Source organism: Astatotilapia calliptera, chromosome 16, assembly GCF_900246225.1.
Source record: "Astatotilapia calliptera chromosome 16, fAstCal1.2, whole genome shotgun sequence".
In the NCBI taxonomy this organism is placed as follows: domain Eukaryota; kingdom Metazoa; phylum Chordata; class Actinopteri; order Cichliformes; family Cichlidae; genus Astatotilapia; species Astatotilapia calliptera.
In genome coordinates, this window is record NC_039317.1 from 13,269,925 (window position 1) to 13,286,990 (window position 17,066).

General features: G+C 41.1%; 2 protein-coding genes across 5 annotated transcripts; both read left to right on the forward strand.

Moving 5' to 3' along the window:
* Positions 1 to 1,252: 1,252 nt before the first annotated feature.
* slain1a (SLAIN motif family, member 1a) lies at positions 1,253 to 14,245 on the forward strand. Of its 3 annotated transcripts, XM_026145386.1 has the most exons (9): positions 1,255 to 1,860; positions 3,215 to 3,351; positions 6,800 to 6,916; positions 8,424 to 8,534; positions 8,732 to 8,881; positions 11,163 to 11,498; positions 12,237 to 12,425; positions 12,566 to 12,908; positions 13,367 to 14,245. In XM_026145386.1, exons 1-9 carry the CDS (start codon positions 1,430 to 1,432, stop codon positions 13,440 to 13,442), a joined length of 1,890 nt encoding a protein of 629 aa, XP_026001171.1. In that variant the 5' UTR covers positions 1,255 to 1,429; the 3' UTR covers positions 13,443 to 14,245. The 3 variants fall into 3 exon arrangements, with proteins under 3 accessions (XP_026001173.1, XP_026001171.1, XP_026001174.1); XM_026145388.1 differs by lacking the exon at positions 12,237 to 12,425 and having other exon boundaries at positions 1,253 to 1,860; XM_026145389.1 differs by lacking the exons at positions 1,255 to 1,860; positions 3,215 to 3,351; positions 6,800 to 6,916; positions 8,424 to 8,534 and adding an exon at positions 8,536 to 8,595.
* A 70-nt stretch (positions 14,246 to 14,315) lies between these two features.
* On the forward strand, positions 14,316 to 16,859 carry LOC113008168 (p53-induced death domain-containing protein 1). 2 transcript variants are annotated; one of them, XM_026145391.1, is made up of 3 exons: positions 14,316 to 15,140; positions 15,250 to 15,413; positions 15,745 to 16,859. In XM_026145391.1, the coding sequence occupies exons 1-3, from the start codon at positions 15,120 to 15,122 to the stop codon at positions 15,977 to 15,979; spliced, it is 420 nt and encodes a 139-aa protein (XP_026001176.1). In that variant the 5' UTR covers positions 14,316 to 15,119; the 3' UTR covers positions 15,980 to 16,859. The 2 variants fall into 2 exon arrangements, with proteins under 2 accessions (XP_026001176.1, XP_026001175.1); XM_026145390.1 differs by having other exon boundaries at positions 14,316 to 15,413.
* The last annotated feature ends 207 nt before the right edge of the window (positions 16,860 to 17,066 follow it).

A 17,066-nucleotide genomic window follows, 5' to 3' on the forward strand; every position in this document is an offset into this window, starting at 1 on the left:
ATTCAAGAAACTATATCATATTTTATTTTAGTGACATAGCCCATAATAAGGACTAAATTATGCTAAATTTGAACTTCTAAAGAGGCCGAACATTGTAATGACAGCATCAGACAGTTGCTGCAGATTTATAAGTTGCATATAATGACAATCTCCTGTTAGTACTTCAGTGGATGAGAACTGGTGACTCTGGAGGTCATTTGAGTACACTGAACTTGTGGTCATGTCACAAAAAAGCAGTTTGAGATGATTTGTGACATGGCACGTTATCCTGCTAGAAGCAGCCATCAGAGTATGGATACACTGTAGTCATAAAGGGATGTCCACTTTTGGTGATCCATGCAAACTGTAGGCTGAGCTTAACGAGTGACACCTGGTGTGGTCTTCTGCTGCTGGTCTGACACGTTGCGCATTCGTTACAATTTCTGACTCCGCCATCTGAATACAAAAAAACCCTGAGACTCATCAAACCAGGCAACATTTTTCAAATCACTATGGTGCATTTTTGGTGAGTGTGTGCACCCTTTAGGTTCATCACGTTGTATATTCAGAGATGCTCTTCTGCATACTTTGGGTGTAACGAATGTTTGTTTCAGTGACTGCCTTCTTATCAGCTCAAAGCAATCCGGTTATGTTCCTCTGACCCTCTGACATCAACAAGGCTTTTTGACCCACACACGTTTTGCTCACTTCCACCATTTTCTGTAAACACTAGAGATTGTTGTGTGGGAAAATCCCTGTAGATCCGCAGTTTCTCTAATACTGAGACTAGGCTGTCTGACACCAACAACCACGCCAAATTCAAAGTCACTTAAATCTCCTTTCCTTTCCAATCTCATGCTATGTTGCAACTTCAGCAGGTTGTCTTGACCATGTCTGCATGCTTAAATGTACCTGCAAACATAACTGCATTAACAAGCAGCGAAACGGGAGTACATATTGAAGTGGTTGCCATTGCTGTAGCTACTTTTTTGTTATTTTAAAAAAAAATAAATGAGTATTTTTTTAAATGCCCCCCCACAGTTGTACTGGGCTACTTATATTGTTTGTTTGTTGTTGTTGTTGTTGTTGTTTGTTTTGTTTTTGTTTTTTTGGGGGGGGGGGGGTCGTTTTTTAGTCTTTTTTTTTTTTTGTTTGTGTGCAAGACCGAAAGTGTAGCTTGAGAATAACATTCAGGTTATCCGCTCTGTGTGTGCCTATAATAAATACTTCCTCAGCAGTGGTGCGATGGGAGTTGAACTCCAAGCTGCTGACCAATCAGATGGAGCCTGTGCAGTCATCCCAGCAGCAGCAGCATCATCAGTGTGTATCTGTGAGAGTGTGTGTAGCAGCTTAAAGGGGGGAATCTGGACACCCTCTCTGAATAGAAGAGGACCCTCTGCAGGCAGGCCGTGCTTTATTTTTCCGCCCATCTCAATGTGTTTTTTACCAAATGGAAGCAGAGGTGTTGAACCCCCAGATGATGGCAGACGTCAATGGCAACAATAAAATTACCAGCGCGGAGCTCGAGGTGCTCAAGCTGCAGGAACTGGTGCGAAAATTGGAGAAGCAAAACGAACAATTGCGGACTCGAGCGAACGCTGTAAACAATTGCTCCATCGGCCCTCATCTTCAGACCTCGTTGTCGTGTCTGCACGGGGGTACGGCGTGCGCGAGCGACAGCTTCTCTGCTAAATATGACGTTTCAAGTGTCCCCGCACCTCGAGGCTCAGCGGAGGAACCTTTCGCCTATTTTCAGCCGAGCTCGGCGTCTCCTGATGCCGCTGTGGAGGACAGCGGCGCCGCTGGAGACACGACTGTTTTGGATGAGGTTGAGATTTTGGACCTCAACGTCGTGCTCCCCGTCTTAGAGCCTGATAGCTGGTAACTGCTCTGTTTATGTCTACCAGTTCATTACATGCCTTGTTTGAATTTACAGTGAAAGTCAGTTTCCCCCTATGTTGGTCTGACCCTAATACATGCTTCATGGGCCACATGACAGTGAACCAGCCATCATTTTGAGGCAGTGTATGTCATGTATCGTATGTATTGATTGCATCTGTTTTGGTGGAACAGACTTACAGACTCTGGCAAATAGAGTGACTCTTACACGAGGAGCAAAACAATAAAAACCAGATCTGACACAAGCTTTGGGCATCCCAGCATGCACTGTGCGTGCAGCATAGGTATCTATTCAGAGTAGGCAGCGCTGGATGAAATTAGAAACAATGACCCCCCTTCAGCCTCTGATCAAACAGCTCGGCTTTGTGTGTTGTGTTCAGCCATAGGCTGAACTACTTTGAAGCACAGGCTGTAGACTAAGGTATCTGACTGCTGAACCGTTTCCAGCTTTATGTATCTGGTGTGACGATGTGGAAAATGTAGCACACAGCTGAATGCAGTGCTGATGAGATACAGTTCAGCCGCTGTGCTGGTATAGCTTTACTACATTTAACACAATTACCCTTCCACCCCCAAGTCAGTGTAATGCTGTGGCCTAGTTGCTGGAGGGGAAAAAAGCCCAGTTCTGTCTGGCAAGTTTTCTTTTCCTTAGATATTTAGCTTCAGGCCGGGAACCTAGTATACTAGGATTTACAGGCACACACACAGTGACAAACGTGCAATTTCTTGGGATTTATTTAATTTCTTTTCTGGCTGACGATAAAGGTCAATTAAATTATTTTCACTCATGGTAGAGGATGAGGTGAGATGGAGGCAGAAGATGTGCTGTGGCGATCCGTAAAGAAAGAAGAAGAAGAAGAGATTTGCTGATAAATAGGTTGATAATTTCATGTACTACATAAAAATAAATTCCATCTAATTGATCATTGACTAAATTTCACAACAGAAAAGATAACATTGCCATTTGCAAGTCTATGCATTTGGTCCGTCCATTTTCCGTTTCAGTTCCAAGTCTGGGTCCCAGAGATTCTTCCCATGTTGTAGAAGCTTTTAGGGCATTTGGTTGGCATTTGGATTGTATAAAAATCACACAGCCACAGTGGTTTTATTTCACTGGGTAATAGCAGCTGAGAAATGTTGGGGCTGTAAAACACACTCTTTGAGATCTTGAGCTGCTATTTATTTTCTTTGCTCTCTAGCAACTATTTTTTGATTGCACTGCAAATACACAGCAGCCCCGAGTTAATTTATCATCTGTGTTTTGTGTGTAAAAAAAAGAACATGGGCTGCCTGTAAAGGTGACAAGATCTAACAGTTTTTTTGCTGCATTTTCCAGGCTGTATGTGAGTCCCAAAGCTAAGCTGCATGGCCACAGTTTCCTCAGCCCTCTCCAGTGGTGCAGGCAGGTACTGGACCACCCGGGGCCTGAGGTGGAGCTCGCTAAAATGACCCTCTGTCACAGACTGGACCAAGGTACAGTGTACTTAGCCCCAGGTGTGGCCACATCCGCCTCGCTGGCTGCTGAAATGTGATCATAAGCTGAAAAACACTTCACACAAAATGTTTCCATGTGCAGCAGAATTTCTTCTGCAGCGTGTGAACCGTGGGAGGTTTTCACTGCACAGAGCTCACCGGCTCCAACATTTCACTCGCTCTCTCTTTAAAGTTGTGAGTTTTACTTCACCCTGTGTTCTCAGTGAGTGGTTATTTTTGGAGTAGCAGAGGACTCACGTGTACACATCTCAGGCTGTACTTAAGATCCACTAAAGATGAAGATATTTATACATGAATTAAAGAAAGATCACCTTGGAAGAGCTTGATGTGTGTTCATGAAAGGCTAAACCCTGTGTTCACTGCAAAATAATGCAGAAATAATTATAAAGCTTTCATTAAGTTATCATCATTGCACCATCTGAACCTCTAATAACAGCCTGATTTTACTGGATTTTATGAAAAAAGTATATTTTAAGTGATGGAATTTTTACATTTTAAATTTAAATACAGGTTATAAATAAAAATAAAGTATAAAGTGTAGCCTACAAAATAAATTATTAAAAAAACATATTTGATATACATTTTGCGAGACTTATATGTCACCTAATTACCTATTTTCATGAGTAACTCATAACTCAATCCACTCATAGTTTTCACATACAGCATTATGAGAATTAAGCATGAAACTACGGTATTACAAATATTGTGCTGTATGAGATTTCATAATGGACGATCCAGTCTTGATCTGATTTTATCTTTTCCTTTATCTGTTATATGATCATAACAGTTTGATTATTGTGATTATCTAGAATCGATAAATCTGTTATTATTGTAGCTACTTAGTCTTTGAATCAAATGGCGTTTCCGTAGTGACAGTAACTATGATATTAAAACATAGACTATTGATCTTATATTAAAAGCATGTATATTAATAACAATATGCCCATGAGCACATTAACAGCCTTTCAGTTTTGGCCTGTGCTGGTCTATATGCTTTATGGCTGTTCAAAGTAAGATGACTACATCTCACAGCCTTAAATTTTCTTTCTCCATAGCTTCTTCTGGGAAAAAACATTCCCATAAAACACATGCTGATTTTAACTCTGTCACTTACATATATGTCGTACAGCTGTTGTCACTTTCTTGAATGATGAACTAGTATCACAGGTATGTCTGCAGTTTGCGGCCGGCCTGATTGAATCACTGCAGCTTCATACTGATTCTGAGTTTTTGCCAAATCTATGAAAACCTGCCAGATCTTCTCTGCCAACAGCAAACAGCTCATTCTGCTTTTGACTCTTGTTTCGTGTTGTTTATTGGATTGGATGATTGAAGTCTGAAGAAACAAGACATACTGACAGCTTAACAATGTATTCATTTAACAAACAGGGGCCTTTGTAGCATGTATAGGAAACATACACGGCCACAATAGCCTTCCACCTCCTCCTCACATGCTGGTCACCAGCTTTTCACAGGCGCAACCTACATACTCAGCTGTGCTGCTCAACACACAAATGCATTTTTCTTGCAAATATGGCAGCATTTAAGGGGAAATAAACAGACTTTCCAACAGTTATCGTCAAGAAGCATTGTTACAACAAAGAAATAGTCGACCAAACTCAAATTTCCTTAGTTTTTGTGCTAAATGTATATGTTAATACTGTTTTAGCAAAGTCATTGAAACAAAAGTTGTTTAAGGATTAGATGGTTGAAACCCAACTTAGTTACCAACAATATTACTGCTGACAATGACGGTGCATTTTATCCACCATTGCTTTCATTTTAACACGGTCTCTGTCATTATCCTCACAGTTTTTGTTTTACTAACAGCTGCATAACCTTTACTCGTGGCAGACCAAAGCAAAGTCTTTGCATGCTATAATATCCTTTTCTCTAAGCATGTTTCCACTAAGTGGGGCAAGGGGTTTATTGAGGTTTCAGAAATGATAATGGGACATATGTACGAGCTAACCTAAATCCAAAATCATTACGGCTCATATACTTGCGTGCTATTAAATATATATTTGCTGCTGGGCCCAGTTTCAGATCTGGTGCTTTATAGTTTCTGCTCTCATGCATGGGGATATGGTTACCATAGAAACATGCTTACATTAAATGGGTTGTCGAGTCAGATTCGCTCAGCACTCCCTGCACCAAGAGCCTGTGCAAGAGACTTGTACTTTCAAAGCTCTATATGCTGCTCACCTGCGTGCTTTGACTTTAATATCCGAAAGAATTTCCTGTGATGGAATATTTTCATATTAATTGTGGGTGGTCTCCACACTGTGACCTGATAATGCATATTTGTTAGTGTCTGTGTTGATGTTTTTTGGTGTGTGTTTGTGCCGTTGACGGTTCTCTTCTTCCTTTAAAGCTGTATTCGGGGAAGGCTGGCTCTCCTCCTCGGGGTCATGAATACATCCTTGTATTTGAGAGCCAGCAGCCATTGTTGGTGCAACTGGCTGTGAATGCTAGTTTCATCCAGTGGAGTTTGAGCTTATTTGTGTCAGGAGTGCCGAATGCTCCACTTTGTCAGGTGTAACCCTCTCAGACTACCAATCAGACACACTGAATGCACGTTATATAACCAAGCTGAATTTACTCACTGCTAGTTGGCATTAATTAACAAGAATAATAGTATCATCCTCTAAAAGTGTACCCTGTAGCTAGGGTTTTTTATATTGCAACTAATTGCTTTAATGGCTATTTATCAGAAATTAATAGATATGACAGCAAACAATCTGGTAACCCAAACCCAAATGCTCTTAGTTGCCGTTAATAAAGTGCATGTTAAGTGTAAAGTGTAAAGTGTGTGTGTTAGTCCCCATAGGGAAATAGCTCCTCTGCATTTAACCCATTCACCCAGTGAAGCAGTGGGCAGCCACCAATGCAGCGCCTGGGGAGCAGTGTGTAGGGACGGTACCTTGCTCAGGGGTACCTCGGGGTACCTCAGGGTAGCCGTTCAGTGGAGTCGAACCCCCGACCTTCCGATCATGGGGCCACCACTCTACCTACTGTGCTATCCCTGTTATTGTAGTGTTGAACCATAAAATGAATAAAGTAATGAAAATCACATTTAAGGACTATAAATAAACCGTGTACACCAAAAAAACTAGTTCATAGTAAATCTAATTCTGATTTTGGGAATGGGTTGTAGCCTACATGCACAATCCCTGCTTATCCTGAGACCTAGCCAAAAGATAACTGCGGTTTAGCCCAATAAGCCGCAGTGGTAAGCTAAACCTCGTCTTACTGTATGAGCCTCTTCTGTCCGAGCTCAGACATTTGCAAGGTCAGTACTGATCTGCTAGAAGCAGATTAACATTTGGCCAGAGTGTCTTAAAATATATAACCCATGTACTGTATGTTTGTGCTACATGCTAAAGCAATCAGACTAACATGCCCTTCCCTGCAATCCTGTCTCTAGCAAAGCGGTGGCGAGGAGTGTCCTCCGTTCGTCCGTACAGCTGCATAGAGGGGCTCTCCACCCTCAGCTGCCCCATCCTGCCTTACACTAAACCTGCTGCACTAACCGAGTCCTCAGGTAACACCAATACACATCTGATTCCTGCTAACCACAAAACAGACACTCTTACATCTGGTAGGCTTAGTGGGTCAGTATGTACCTACAAACTGAAATCACTAAACAAACTAATTTGTTAAATGGTAAGTTTCACTATTTAAAAGAGCCATTATTTTTTGGGGGGGTGGGGGATTATTACGTTTCTTATTATCTCATTTGTAAGCATGCTGTCAGAGTTGGCCTGTGGATGGAAATGAAAGTTTATTGATTGGTTCCCCGATTTGGCCCAAACTGAAATCTCTCAAAAACTGTTTGATTTGATGATCTTCTACAGACAAAGATGAATCCTAATGGGTTTGCACATTCACACACATATATAGCCAGTCCACTGGGTATTTAACTTACAATATAAAGTGCCTCGAGGTGACTGTGATTTGGCCCTTATAAATAAAGATGCTTGGAAGTGATTTCAACAATGGTACAGTCATACTAGATGAAACAGTCTTTGGAGACTGTGGCACGATCAAAGTGTACAATAAACTTGAACATGAGCTCATTGTTTTTGAAATGGAGACGAGGACCACGACTGCAATTAGTTGAATTTAACCAGAACACAGCCAGCGGAAACAAGTCCTCTATTGCAAAGTGACACCTTGCACACAGGATGGCAGTCTGAGACAGGTTGCCTCCCACCAGACCTTTGCAGTTGACATTCCTCTGGTTGCTCAGAAGTTGAGGGAGTTGCATGCTCTATGCATCTAGGGCCAATCCATTGGTTGAAAGCAAAAATTATCAGTGCAATCACCAGGTAATTGGATGTTGCCATCCAGGTTTTACTCTAGTGCGAGTGGGCGATAATGAAACATTAAAAAAACAGTTTTCTTTTTTAAAGAGTCATTGTAACTTAATTAATTAGTTAATTAGAATTAATTGAAGCATGCTAACATAGTGACACCTTGACGGTAATGTTTAATCTCGTTTCTCTTTAAATTGGGCAACTTTTGCAAGGTAACTCAAACCTGCGTCTCTAACCCCTTGAAAACAAAATCTAACAACATCACAAAACAAAGCAAATGACAGGAAAAAATTCACATAATGCAAAAGCTAAAATTTTGCATTGGCAACATTCAAAGCCTTTTAGCCTTTAGGGCGCAATAATCGTCATTGCTCGTATTAAAACCGTTTCTGCTGACCTCATAGTTGTTGTCTCATCCAAAAGTAATAACAACATCGAGCCAAAAGCATCTGTTGCTTCCAAAATGCTTTTGGAACTCGCTACATAACCCAGATTCTTAAACAACCTGCTCCTTGGAGTTTACAATCAGATTACACCAAACTGCAGGGAGGAGATTATAAGGTCATACCCTCAAACAGATGGAGGCAAGCACTTTCAGACTCCACCAGAAGACAGCTCCTTCAGCTCGTTCATCTGTGTTCTATATTAACACAAACAGCAGAGAGTGCAGGTTAGGCTAGTCATCAGTGATTGAATTTCTTCTCTCTCGTGCTGTGATTTTCTCCTTTGAAGCTCCGTTGCCGTCATCTGGTCAGTCCTATCTCCAGCCGAGTCTCCCTCTCAGGGCCAGCTGCAGCCTCGCTGACAGAACACCCACCTTCCTGTCAAACTCCACTCTCCACAGTAAGAAATCACCCGCAACACGTCTCCTCTGCCGTGTCATTAATTTCTACAGTTTCATCAGGTGTGAGTTACCATCCATCTGCGACAGTTATGTACACATAAATTTCACAACTCAGAGACGTGGTCAGAGAAATGCTTTGAAAGTGAATGTTGGGATGTTGACGTGCATGTTTTTGTTTTTGTTTTGTTTTTTTTAGACGTGGGCCGTCGGCACGCGGCGATTACCCCTCAGTCTTCCCTGGACAGCGAGGTGGGTGTGTCAGAGCTGGAAGATGACTCGATCTCCATGAGCTACAAACTGCAGGACATGACAGATGTGGAGGTCATGGCACGACTTCAGGAGGAGAGTGAGTGGACTGTTTAGATGTTTCATACAAAATGTGAGGGAAAATAGGAGAAATTTGAGGAAACGCTGCTACAGATAGAGGTCGTGATGGGTTGCAATGGTATTGTCAGATTGTGTGTGTTTTGTCCACTTTATATTCCGACATAGAAATGTGGTCGGTGGTTTGAATTATGGCTTACGCAAAGGACAGCAGCTGCTTGCAGAGGCACTTTGCTAGGCTTTGTAGAACTGTTACAGCAAATAATTGAATGAATTAGAAAAGCAAAATCTAGGAAACTGTTAATGTTTCTAGACTGCTCCTCTTAATTTCTTCTCATCTCTGCTAATAAAAATGATATAAGCAGAATGTTTTTCGAGGCATTTGAAGCAGGGAGCCATCGCAGCCAAAATGTTTACCAATGTGTTAGAAAGCGTGGGCTACAGTCGAGAAAAGGAAGGCAAGAAGTACGACACCCGACGCATAGCGCACTCCTACGCAGAGCTGCCTCTACGCCTGTGCATCACAGGACTGGAAAACAGCTCTGCACAAGTGCCTGAAACTGTGTGAAACTGGAAGATCCCTGAACAAAACATCACAGTCACATCATAATAACCATCATATAAGTTACTTAGTGATGGAGGAAAGGAAGGTAACTTGGTCAACTTGAGTAAAATACCGTGCATTTAACTTGTTTGAATTTTGGGTTAAATGATTGGTATGAACTAACCGCACATATATAGAATGCAGTCAGAATATATGGATGAATGAAATCTTTATTTTGAACATTTAAGTATCAAATGTTAATAACTGAAAGAAACTCACACAAGAACAAAATAAAAGACAAGTATTATATTATTGTGATGAAACCCCATTGACTGAAATCCCCCAAATATCTACCATTTCCTGTTCACTTCCTTGCCCCCTATTTAATTTATCATATATTTGTGTTCCTGATTATATAGCCTAATATTTACATATGCACTAGCTATAAATACATATACATATCTAAACACAGTCTCTTTCTACATGAATATATACATATTCATGCTGTGATCCATGATTATATATCTGCACCTATCTAAAAATATAGTTTTTTATATACAATTACCCATAATAATTTTACAATGCAGCCATTATATCAAACTGCAGTCAGAATATCCAGTCAGTGTCACAACATAGAATTTAATATTTAACACATTGCTTCATCCACATAATGCTCTATATTTTTATAACCCTTCTTCTCTTCTAAAATATTAAATATTAAGTAAGGCAGTTTGTTTACAAAATAAACATTTATTATTTGCATCTAGATGGCAGACATGGTCTGAAAAGTCTGCCGAGAAATCTGAAAACTTGATTGTGGAAAAGTGTGACATTTTGAAACATGTAGAAACACTGCTCATAGGAAACTGATTAACTGACCCTTTGCCAAAGCAGTATGTGCCAATGCTGTCCTTTTATGAGATTGAAAACACAGTTGGAGTTCATGTCATCCAAACATAAGAGAATATCTGAGACGTATGAATCAAGTCTTTCGGTGTTGATTGGACACCAGCAGGTACAGTGATAGATGGCATGGAGCTGCAAATCACTCTTGCCTCAGCATAAACAGTCCTTAATCAGACACCAACTGTCACACTGAAGTTCTTCTCTACGTACCTGCAGCCACCCACAAATTTGTTGTAAGGCATGAAAATTGTTTGACATTGCTTTAAACACTAATGCGTGAACACTTCTATATATACACTACAGCAGGGGCCCCCAATCCCAGTCCACGAGGGCCGGTGTCCCTGCAGGTTTTAGATGTGTCCTTGATCCATTACAGCTGATTTAAATGGATAAATTACCTTCTCATCATGTCTTGAAGTTCTCCAGAGGCCTTGTAATGAGCTAATCATGTGATTCTGGTGTGTTGACCCAGGGTGAGATCTAAAACCTACAGGGACACCGGCCCTCGTGGACTGAGATTTTTGTGTTTGTTTGACAGCCACTCTGGTTGTAAACAGTAATGCACTGCCTTGTGGAGAGACTGGAAAAGATTACTGTGCAACATTGCCAATAAATGGCTGACACTAACATAAATGTTTGACCTTTACGAAGTTGAAAGGAAGTGATATCTTGATGCGCTTGTGTGCTATTAAATTATGCAGGACATTTCAGAATAAACTTCTCTATATCAGTCTGGTCTGCCGATTCAGTAAGTGAATAATGAATGAGGGGCGCCTCCAGAAGGAAATGTGTCCTATACCACGTAGGGTTCGTGCTTTCCTCGGACAAATGCATTGATTTGTCGCCCCTGTAGGCCTCCGACAAGACTACGCCTCTACCTCAGCCACAGCCACGGCCAGCCGTCGCAGCTCCAGCTTCTCCTTGCACACCCTCAGGCGCAGTCAGATGGATCTCGAGGAGGAGGACGAGGAGGACGAGGGTTACGACCAGCTCCCACCTCCCCAGCCTCGACTGTTCCGCACAGGCTCTATGCAGCGGGGCAGCCTGCCCCACTCTCACACCTTCTCCAGTTTCAGAGACTGCAGACGCAGCTCAACCACCCATCAGTTTTCACTCAGTGGACACTCCCAGTACTCTGGACCCTCTAGCCTGATCACAGAGACACAAACAGCATACACAAATAGCACAGGTGAGTGACCTGATCTGATCTGGGAACATGTCTGATAGAGGACTGTTAAAAACTCAGTGATCAGTCAGTATCTTTGGACTTCCAGTAGACCACACTTCTTGTTCTATCAGCATGTCAATCTTTATAAATGCTGAAGAGATTTTAAAATCTGATAAATGTTAATCAGGTGATAGCTAAGTGTTTCAAGATTGCATTTCAGCAAATGCAATCATTTTGCTCTTCACACACTGTTTATCTGCATGCAACCAAGGCCCGCTCAGATGTAATTAGACTAAAAGAGGAATGCAAACAGAAAGCTATTAAAGCACAGTTGTCCCTTCTCTACAGATTGCGTGTCTTTATATGCAGATATCAGTCTATAGAGATAACTGCATGACTGTCTAAGACTGATACTGCTGTTACTTTAAGGAGCAAGTATTAGACTTTCCCCCTCTTTAAAGTCCTAAGTTCAATTAAGTCAGTATAGATAAAAGAATAGTGCAACATTTTGAGTGGACCACAAGAAAAGATTCATTCATTAATGGATATGACGTGTCATTCTGCTTAAATTTAAAGTGTAAAACTAAGATGTGTTTCTACAGGAGAAAATGCTATGTATTAAATATTTGCTAAAAGCGCTTACTTTCATATTCACCAAAATGTCCCCTAAAAAATCCTAAAACTTTGAAAAGCCAAAAAAAAAAAATGCTAACTGGGCACCTGCAATACCTGATCAGCTTTGTTGATGTTGTTGCATAGACAAGCTGCGAAGAAGCATGCCCAACCTGATCCGAGCTCCCAGCATGCCTAGTGTCCCCAGCATTCAATGCCTGGCTTCCCCTGTCAACCCACCCTCCCACGGTCCCTCCTCTTTGCCAACGATGCCCTCCCTCCGGAACAGCCAGAGCTTTGACTCATCGAGTGGGCTTGCACGACTTCAATCCTCCAGTAAGACGCCTGTTTTTATGTGTGCGAATGATCAAAGAAAGGAAAAAATCACTTTTATAAACTGTTAACGCTCAGCCTAATGATGACAACTAAAAATCTAGGGATTGCAGTGACACTTTTGCTTCACAATATTCCTTCAGTTCCTTCCCCAGGCCAGCTCAGTCAGCGAGTCCAGAGTGTCGGGAGTTTCCCTACAACAGCGCGACACACTCTAAAAGCGACAGCCTACGTAAGCCCCACAGTCCAGCAGGGACCCACCTCCACCTCTCTGTCCACCTCTGCCAGTCTGAACTCCATCTCCAGCAGTGCCGCGCTGCCTCAACCCCTCAAACCCAGCAGCAGCATTAGTTTGCTGCCACAGGCCCTCAAACCCACCAGCACCAACCAGTCAGCTGTCCCCCGCAGTTCCCTCCCTCGGCCAGCCTCCTTCATAGGAACAAGTGGCGTTCCACGTCCCAGTAAAATCACCCAACCCACGCGCAGGTAAGCACACATATGCTAACTCCTTTGGGTTTAAAGGAGAACTACAACAACATGAGTACTGACGAGCATGTGCAAAAAGGCACTTGATAACTTCAAATTTAGACCTGATGAGAAGGTTATCTCAGGGGATCACCAGAGGTGGTAAAATTCATCCTCTGATGACAGTAAAAAAATAATTTTCTGAGCCATGAATTGGTTAATCAATTGAAGTATATGATGACAAACCTGGTCAGACTATTAGTGTTTTCAGCATGTGGGTGAGTGGTAATGTAGCAATCTTTAGGTGTGGCATCGGTGGTTCAATGGTAGAATTCTCACCTACCACACTGGATTCACAGGTCTGATTCCTGAAACTTTTAAAAGAAACAGACAAGATTCTTTGTGGGATGATGGATCTTTTTATTTATCTTTGATTAACTTATATGCTTATATAATATTGGGTTTTTTTCTGTCTGCAGTTTGCTTACTCCTCCAAAGAGCCTGGCTGCTCTGAGTGCCCTGAGGGACGGCAGCTGGAAAGATGGCTGCTACTGAACCCAAATAAGCTGAAATTTGAGAGGTGCACAGGGTATCGCTGTGTAGGCACCAGCTGATTTAAAATGTCTCTTTCAGCAGGTCTCTAGACTTGGGCTGCGACCTGTGAGAGTGACAGATATCATGAATATAAGCACTACTCCTTGCTGAAGGACAAAGTGAGGACTGTTGAGCGTGCAGGTCCAGCAGGCTGGATCTTAACCTTGACTTGACACACCATGAAACAACCAGGCAATACTCTGATAATCAGCTGTTAAATGTGAAACAGATCCTCTCTGATATGTGTTTCTTGGTTTGTCGTTGTTAATTCTTGCATTGAGCAGAATAAACGTCTCTCTCCAACCGAAAGCTTAGAAAAATATATCCCATGCTTTTGTACATGCTTTTAATGATTTCATATGATTAGTTTCGGAAGTACTATTTTTTTCAGGCTGTGGTGTCAGATATGAAGTTGAACCTGAAGTTGGAATTTTGTTACTTCCCGTGCCTGTAAAAAAAAAAAGTGAAAAAGAAGAAGAAGTAATGTAATTTATGTTAGTTATACTTATTGGCTGGACCTTGCAGCACTTTGGATCAGAATTCTGATTAACACATTCAGTATTAGATCCATTAATGACCTTGTACACACTTTATCTTTTGTTTAGTTTCTTTTTATTTAATGTTTACATTCAATTCCGAAATGTTCTTTGATAAGCGTAACTGCTGCAGTGATATTGCACAAGGAGCCCTCATGCTTTTAATGGATGGCAAGAAATTAAAGAGGAAGTGAATTTTTAAAGTGAATAAAAGCATTTCAAAACGTTTTTTCATTCTTCTTCATTAAAATTGTTTGTAAAGAATCGAGGGGGAAAATAGGTAAATTGCAAAAGGGGAAAGGGATTGCAGCCAGTGATGAGCTGTGGAAACCCTACCAGGAGCATGTTGCCCACGAAGGCATAACTATAGGCTCTCTAGGACACAGAAACGCCTCAATTCTTTTTGTTTTTATGTCTGAACGCCTCCAGTTGTTTTGAGCATCTCCCACTAGTACGAGATGCCTGAGCAGACCAAGGAAATTATGTCTCCTGGCTGGTTTGGGAACAGGTGGCTGGGGACTTAGACTTCTGCCCCCCATGACCTGGCCATTGAAAAGTTGCGAAGGGATGGATGAATGGGGAGTTGTAGCTCTACTTACTGCAGTTCAAACTCTATGCCTTCTTTAACTCAGATATGACTCAGCTTAAAAGCATTTGGAGTAATGGTGGTCTAAGGGTGAAACCATATTCCTGTATTCTTCCCTAGTAAAAATACAATACTAAACCAAGTTCAGTCCTATATTCCTTCAAGTGTAAAGTATATCTGAATGCTAATATCGCTGATATTATGGAAGCTACTGCTCAAAAAATAAATGTAGAATTCAGTTTTAGCACATTACAGTTAGGGGGTTTTGAGGTTTTGGAAGATTCACTGTGGCAGCTGTTAGTGTCACAAGGTGGTCACAAAGTGACTAATGTTTAACAAGTGAGTATGTTGATTTTAAATCTCCAGAGTAACACTCAAACACGCCCTACTTTAACATACTGTACCTCAGGAAAGGTGACTAAAATCTCTTATCTTTTATCTTTTGCGCAAAATCATTAAACCAGACCTGAAGACAGATATTGAGTGCACAGTGCTGACCTTTTGGAGTTTTTGATAATGCCCAACAAAGCCCAGGAGGTATGTCTAATCTGCTTTCTTCTGCACTTTTGCGCAGATCATTTATACTAGATCGTTTTTCTCAATGGAATCCCCCTCCCCTCTTTTTTATTTATTTTTTTGCCTACAGGATGCTGTGATCAATCTAAAGACGCTGCAGGAGATTTCCAGGCAGCTTGGTTTTGAGTGGACAGTTTTGGCATATGAGCTTGGCTTCAACAGAACTGAGATAGGACGCTTCCACGCCAGCTCTACAGAGAAGAGTGTCCAGGCCAAGGCCATGCTGGAAAGCTGGTAAAGTCTGTGTGTATACTTTTGAAAGTAGCATGTGCTTTGTTTAGAAACTGGTGTTTCTAAATCAAAAGGCAACATCTGTTTATCTTAGCAGTGTTTAGTCCAATTTTATACGTCATCTGAAATCATTGTAGTCTTAAGAAATTGAAGCAGATGCCCAGCAATCTCATGTGAGAAACTTAAATAACTTATTTGTGTTTTATCATGGTCACTTGGGCTCTCTAGACACTCTGTCACTTTTATACAGTTCTTTTTTTTTTGGCTTTTTATACATCAGTGAATTTCTCTTCTTTCCATGAAATACTTTTTAGAGGTCCCTCTTTATTTGCAGGTACGAGAAGTCATGGGACAAGCCAAATAAGACCAAGCTGCTGCAAGACGGACTGGAACGAGCTGGCAGACGGGACCTGGCTGAGAGACTGCATTGCCTTCACTGGGGTCACCAGAAACTGAGTCAAAGGGTGGAGCTTCCCTCTGCCTTCCCCTTCCTCATCACAGTCCACAGGACCATCGACAACCGAGACGCACTACGTAAAATCAACGACCTAAGTCGTAGATTCACTTAAACCTGGGTGAAAACGCAAGTAGCTGTGGCTATGTCTGTAATTTGTGTTCTACATGTGCATATGTGATACTGCAAAGAAGCAAATGGACTCAGAGTCAATTAACCAACAAATCATGATATATGCTACTTTTTGTAGTGCAAGAAATTAAAGCTTTGCAATAAGGATAAAGGCTGTCTTTGGAATCCTAAATAAACTTTTGATTTCAAAAAGTTTATTTATTTTAATTGATGTACAAACGACAAAGGTCAAGACAGTTTATGTGGATCAACTGTGTATATATGTTGTTATAGTTGGCTACAAAGAGCACAGGTGTAAATGGAAAAGTCTGTAGTAAGGTATGGCTGATGGGACCATTTTAAGGAGAGATAATTATTGGTGGATATGTATACTGCATTTAAACAAACATCTGACCATAAAGGGCCAATATGCACATGTGGCTGAATGATGCATATACTAAACTGCAGTGCAAGGGACATGATTTTTTAATGATGGTATGAATATATTTCATATTTTTTATGCATAGTGTCTGGCTGTCACATATACCACAGAGAAGAAGCTCTAATGTGTTACAGCAAATCAAATAAATAGCCCATGCCAGACTATAGAGACTTCAGTATTAATCATAAATGGGGTTTGGGGAGTTATTAAGCATTAAATTAAAATATTATAGTTTTATAGTGGCAATATGTGCTGGACAACTATCTAACTGAGAGCAGGGACTCATAAAACACATTTATTGATTCACGCTGAGAGTTGGATGAAAGGATGACACCACAGATGATGATACCGCCTTCACCTCAGCTTAATAATCTATTATCTATTTTTAGAATTTAGTTTACTAAACTTCTATTAGTTAGTTTATTAACTAATTAACACACACACACACACACGTAGAAAAATATTTAGTATACACATCCAGAAATGCATATACTATTATATATTGTACATATATTTATTAGTTTCAGATGTAGCCATTCTTGTATTTTGCTTGTTTACATTATTGTATTTTGCACAACTCTGTTGCTTGTGAAGCTCGCACACAAGAATTTCACTCACATGTGCTGTACCAATGTACCTGCACATGTGA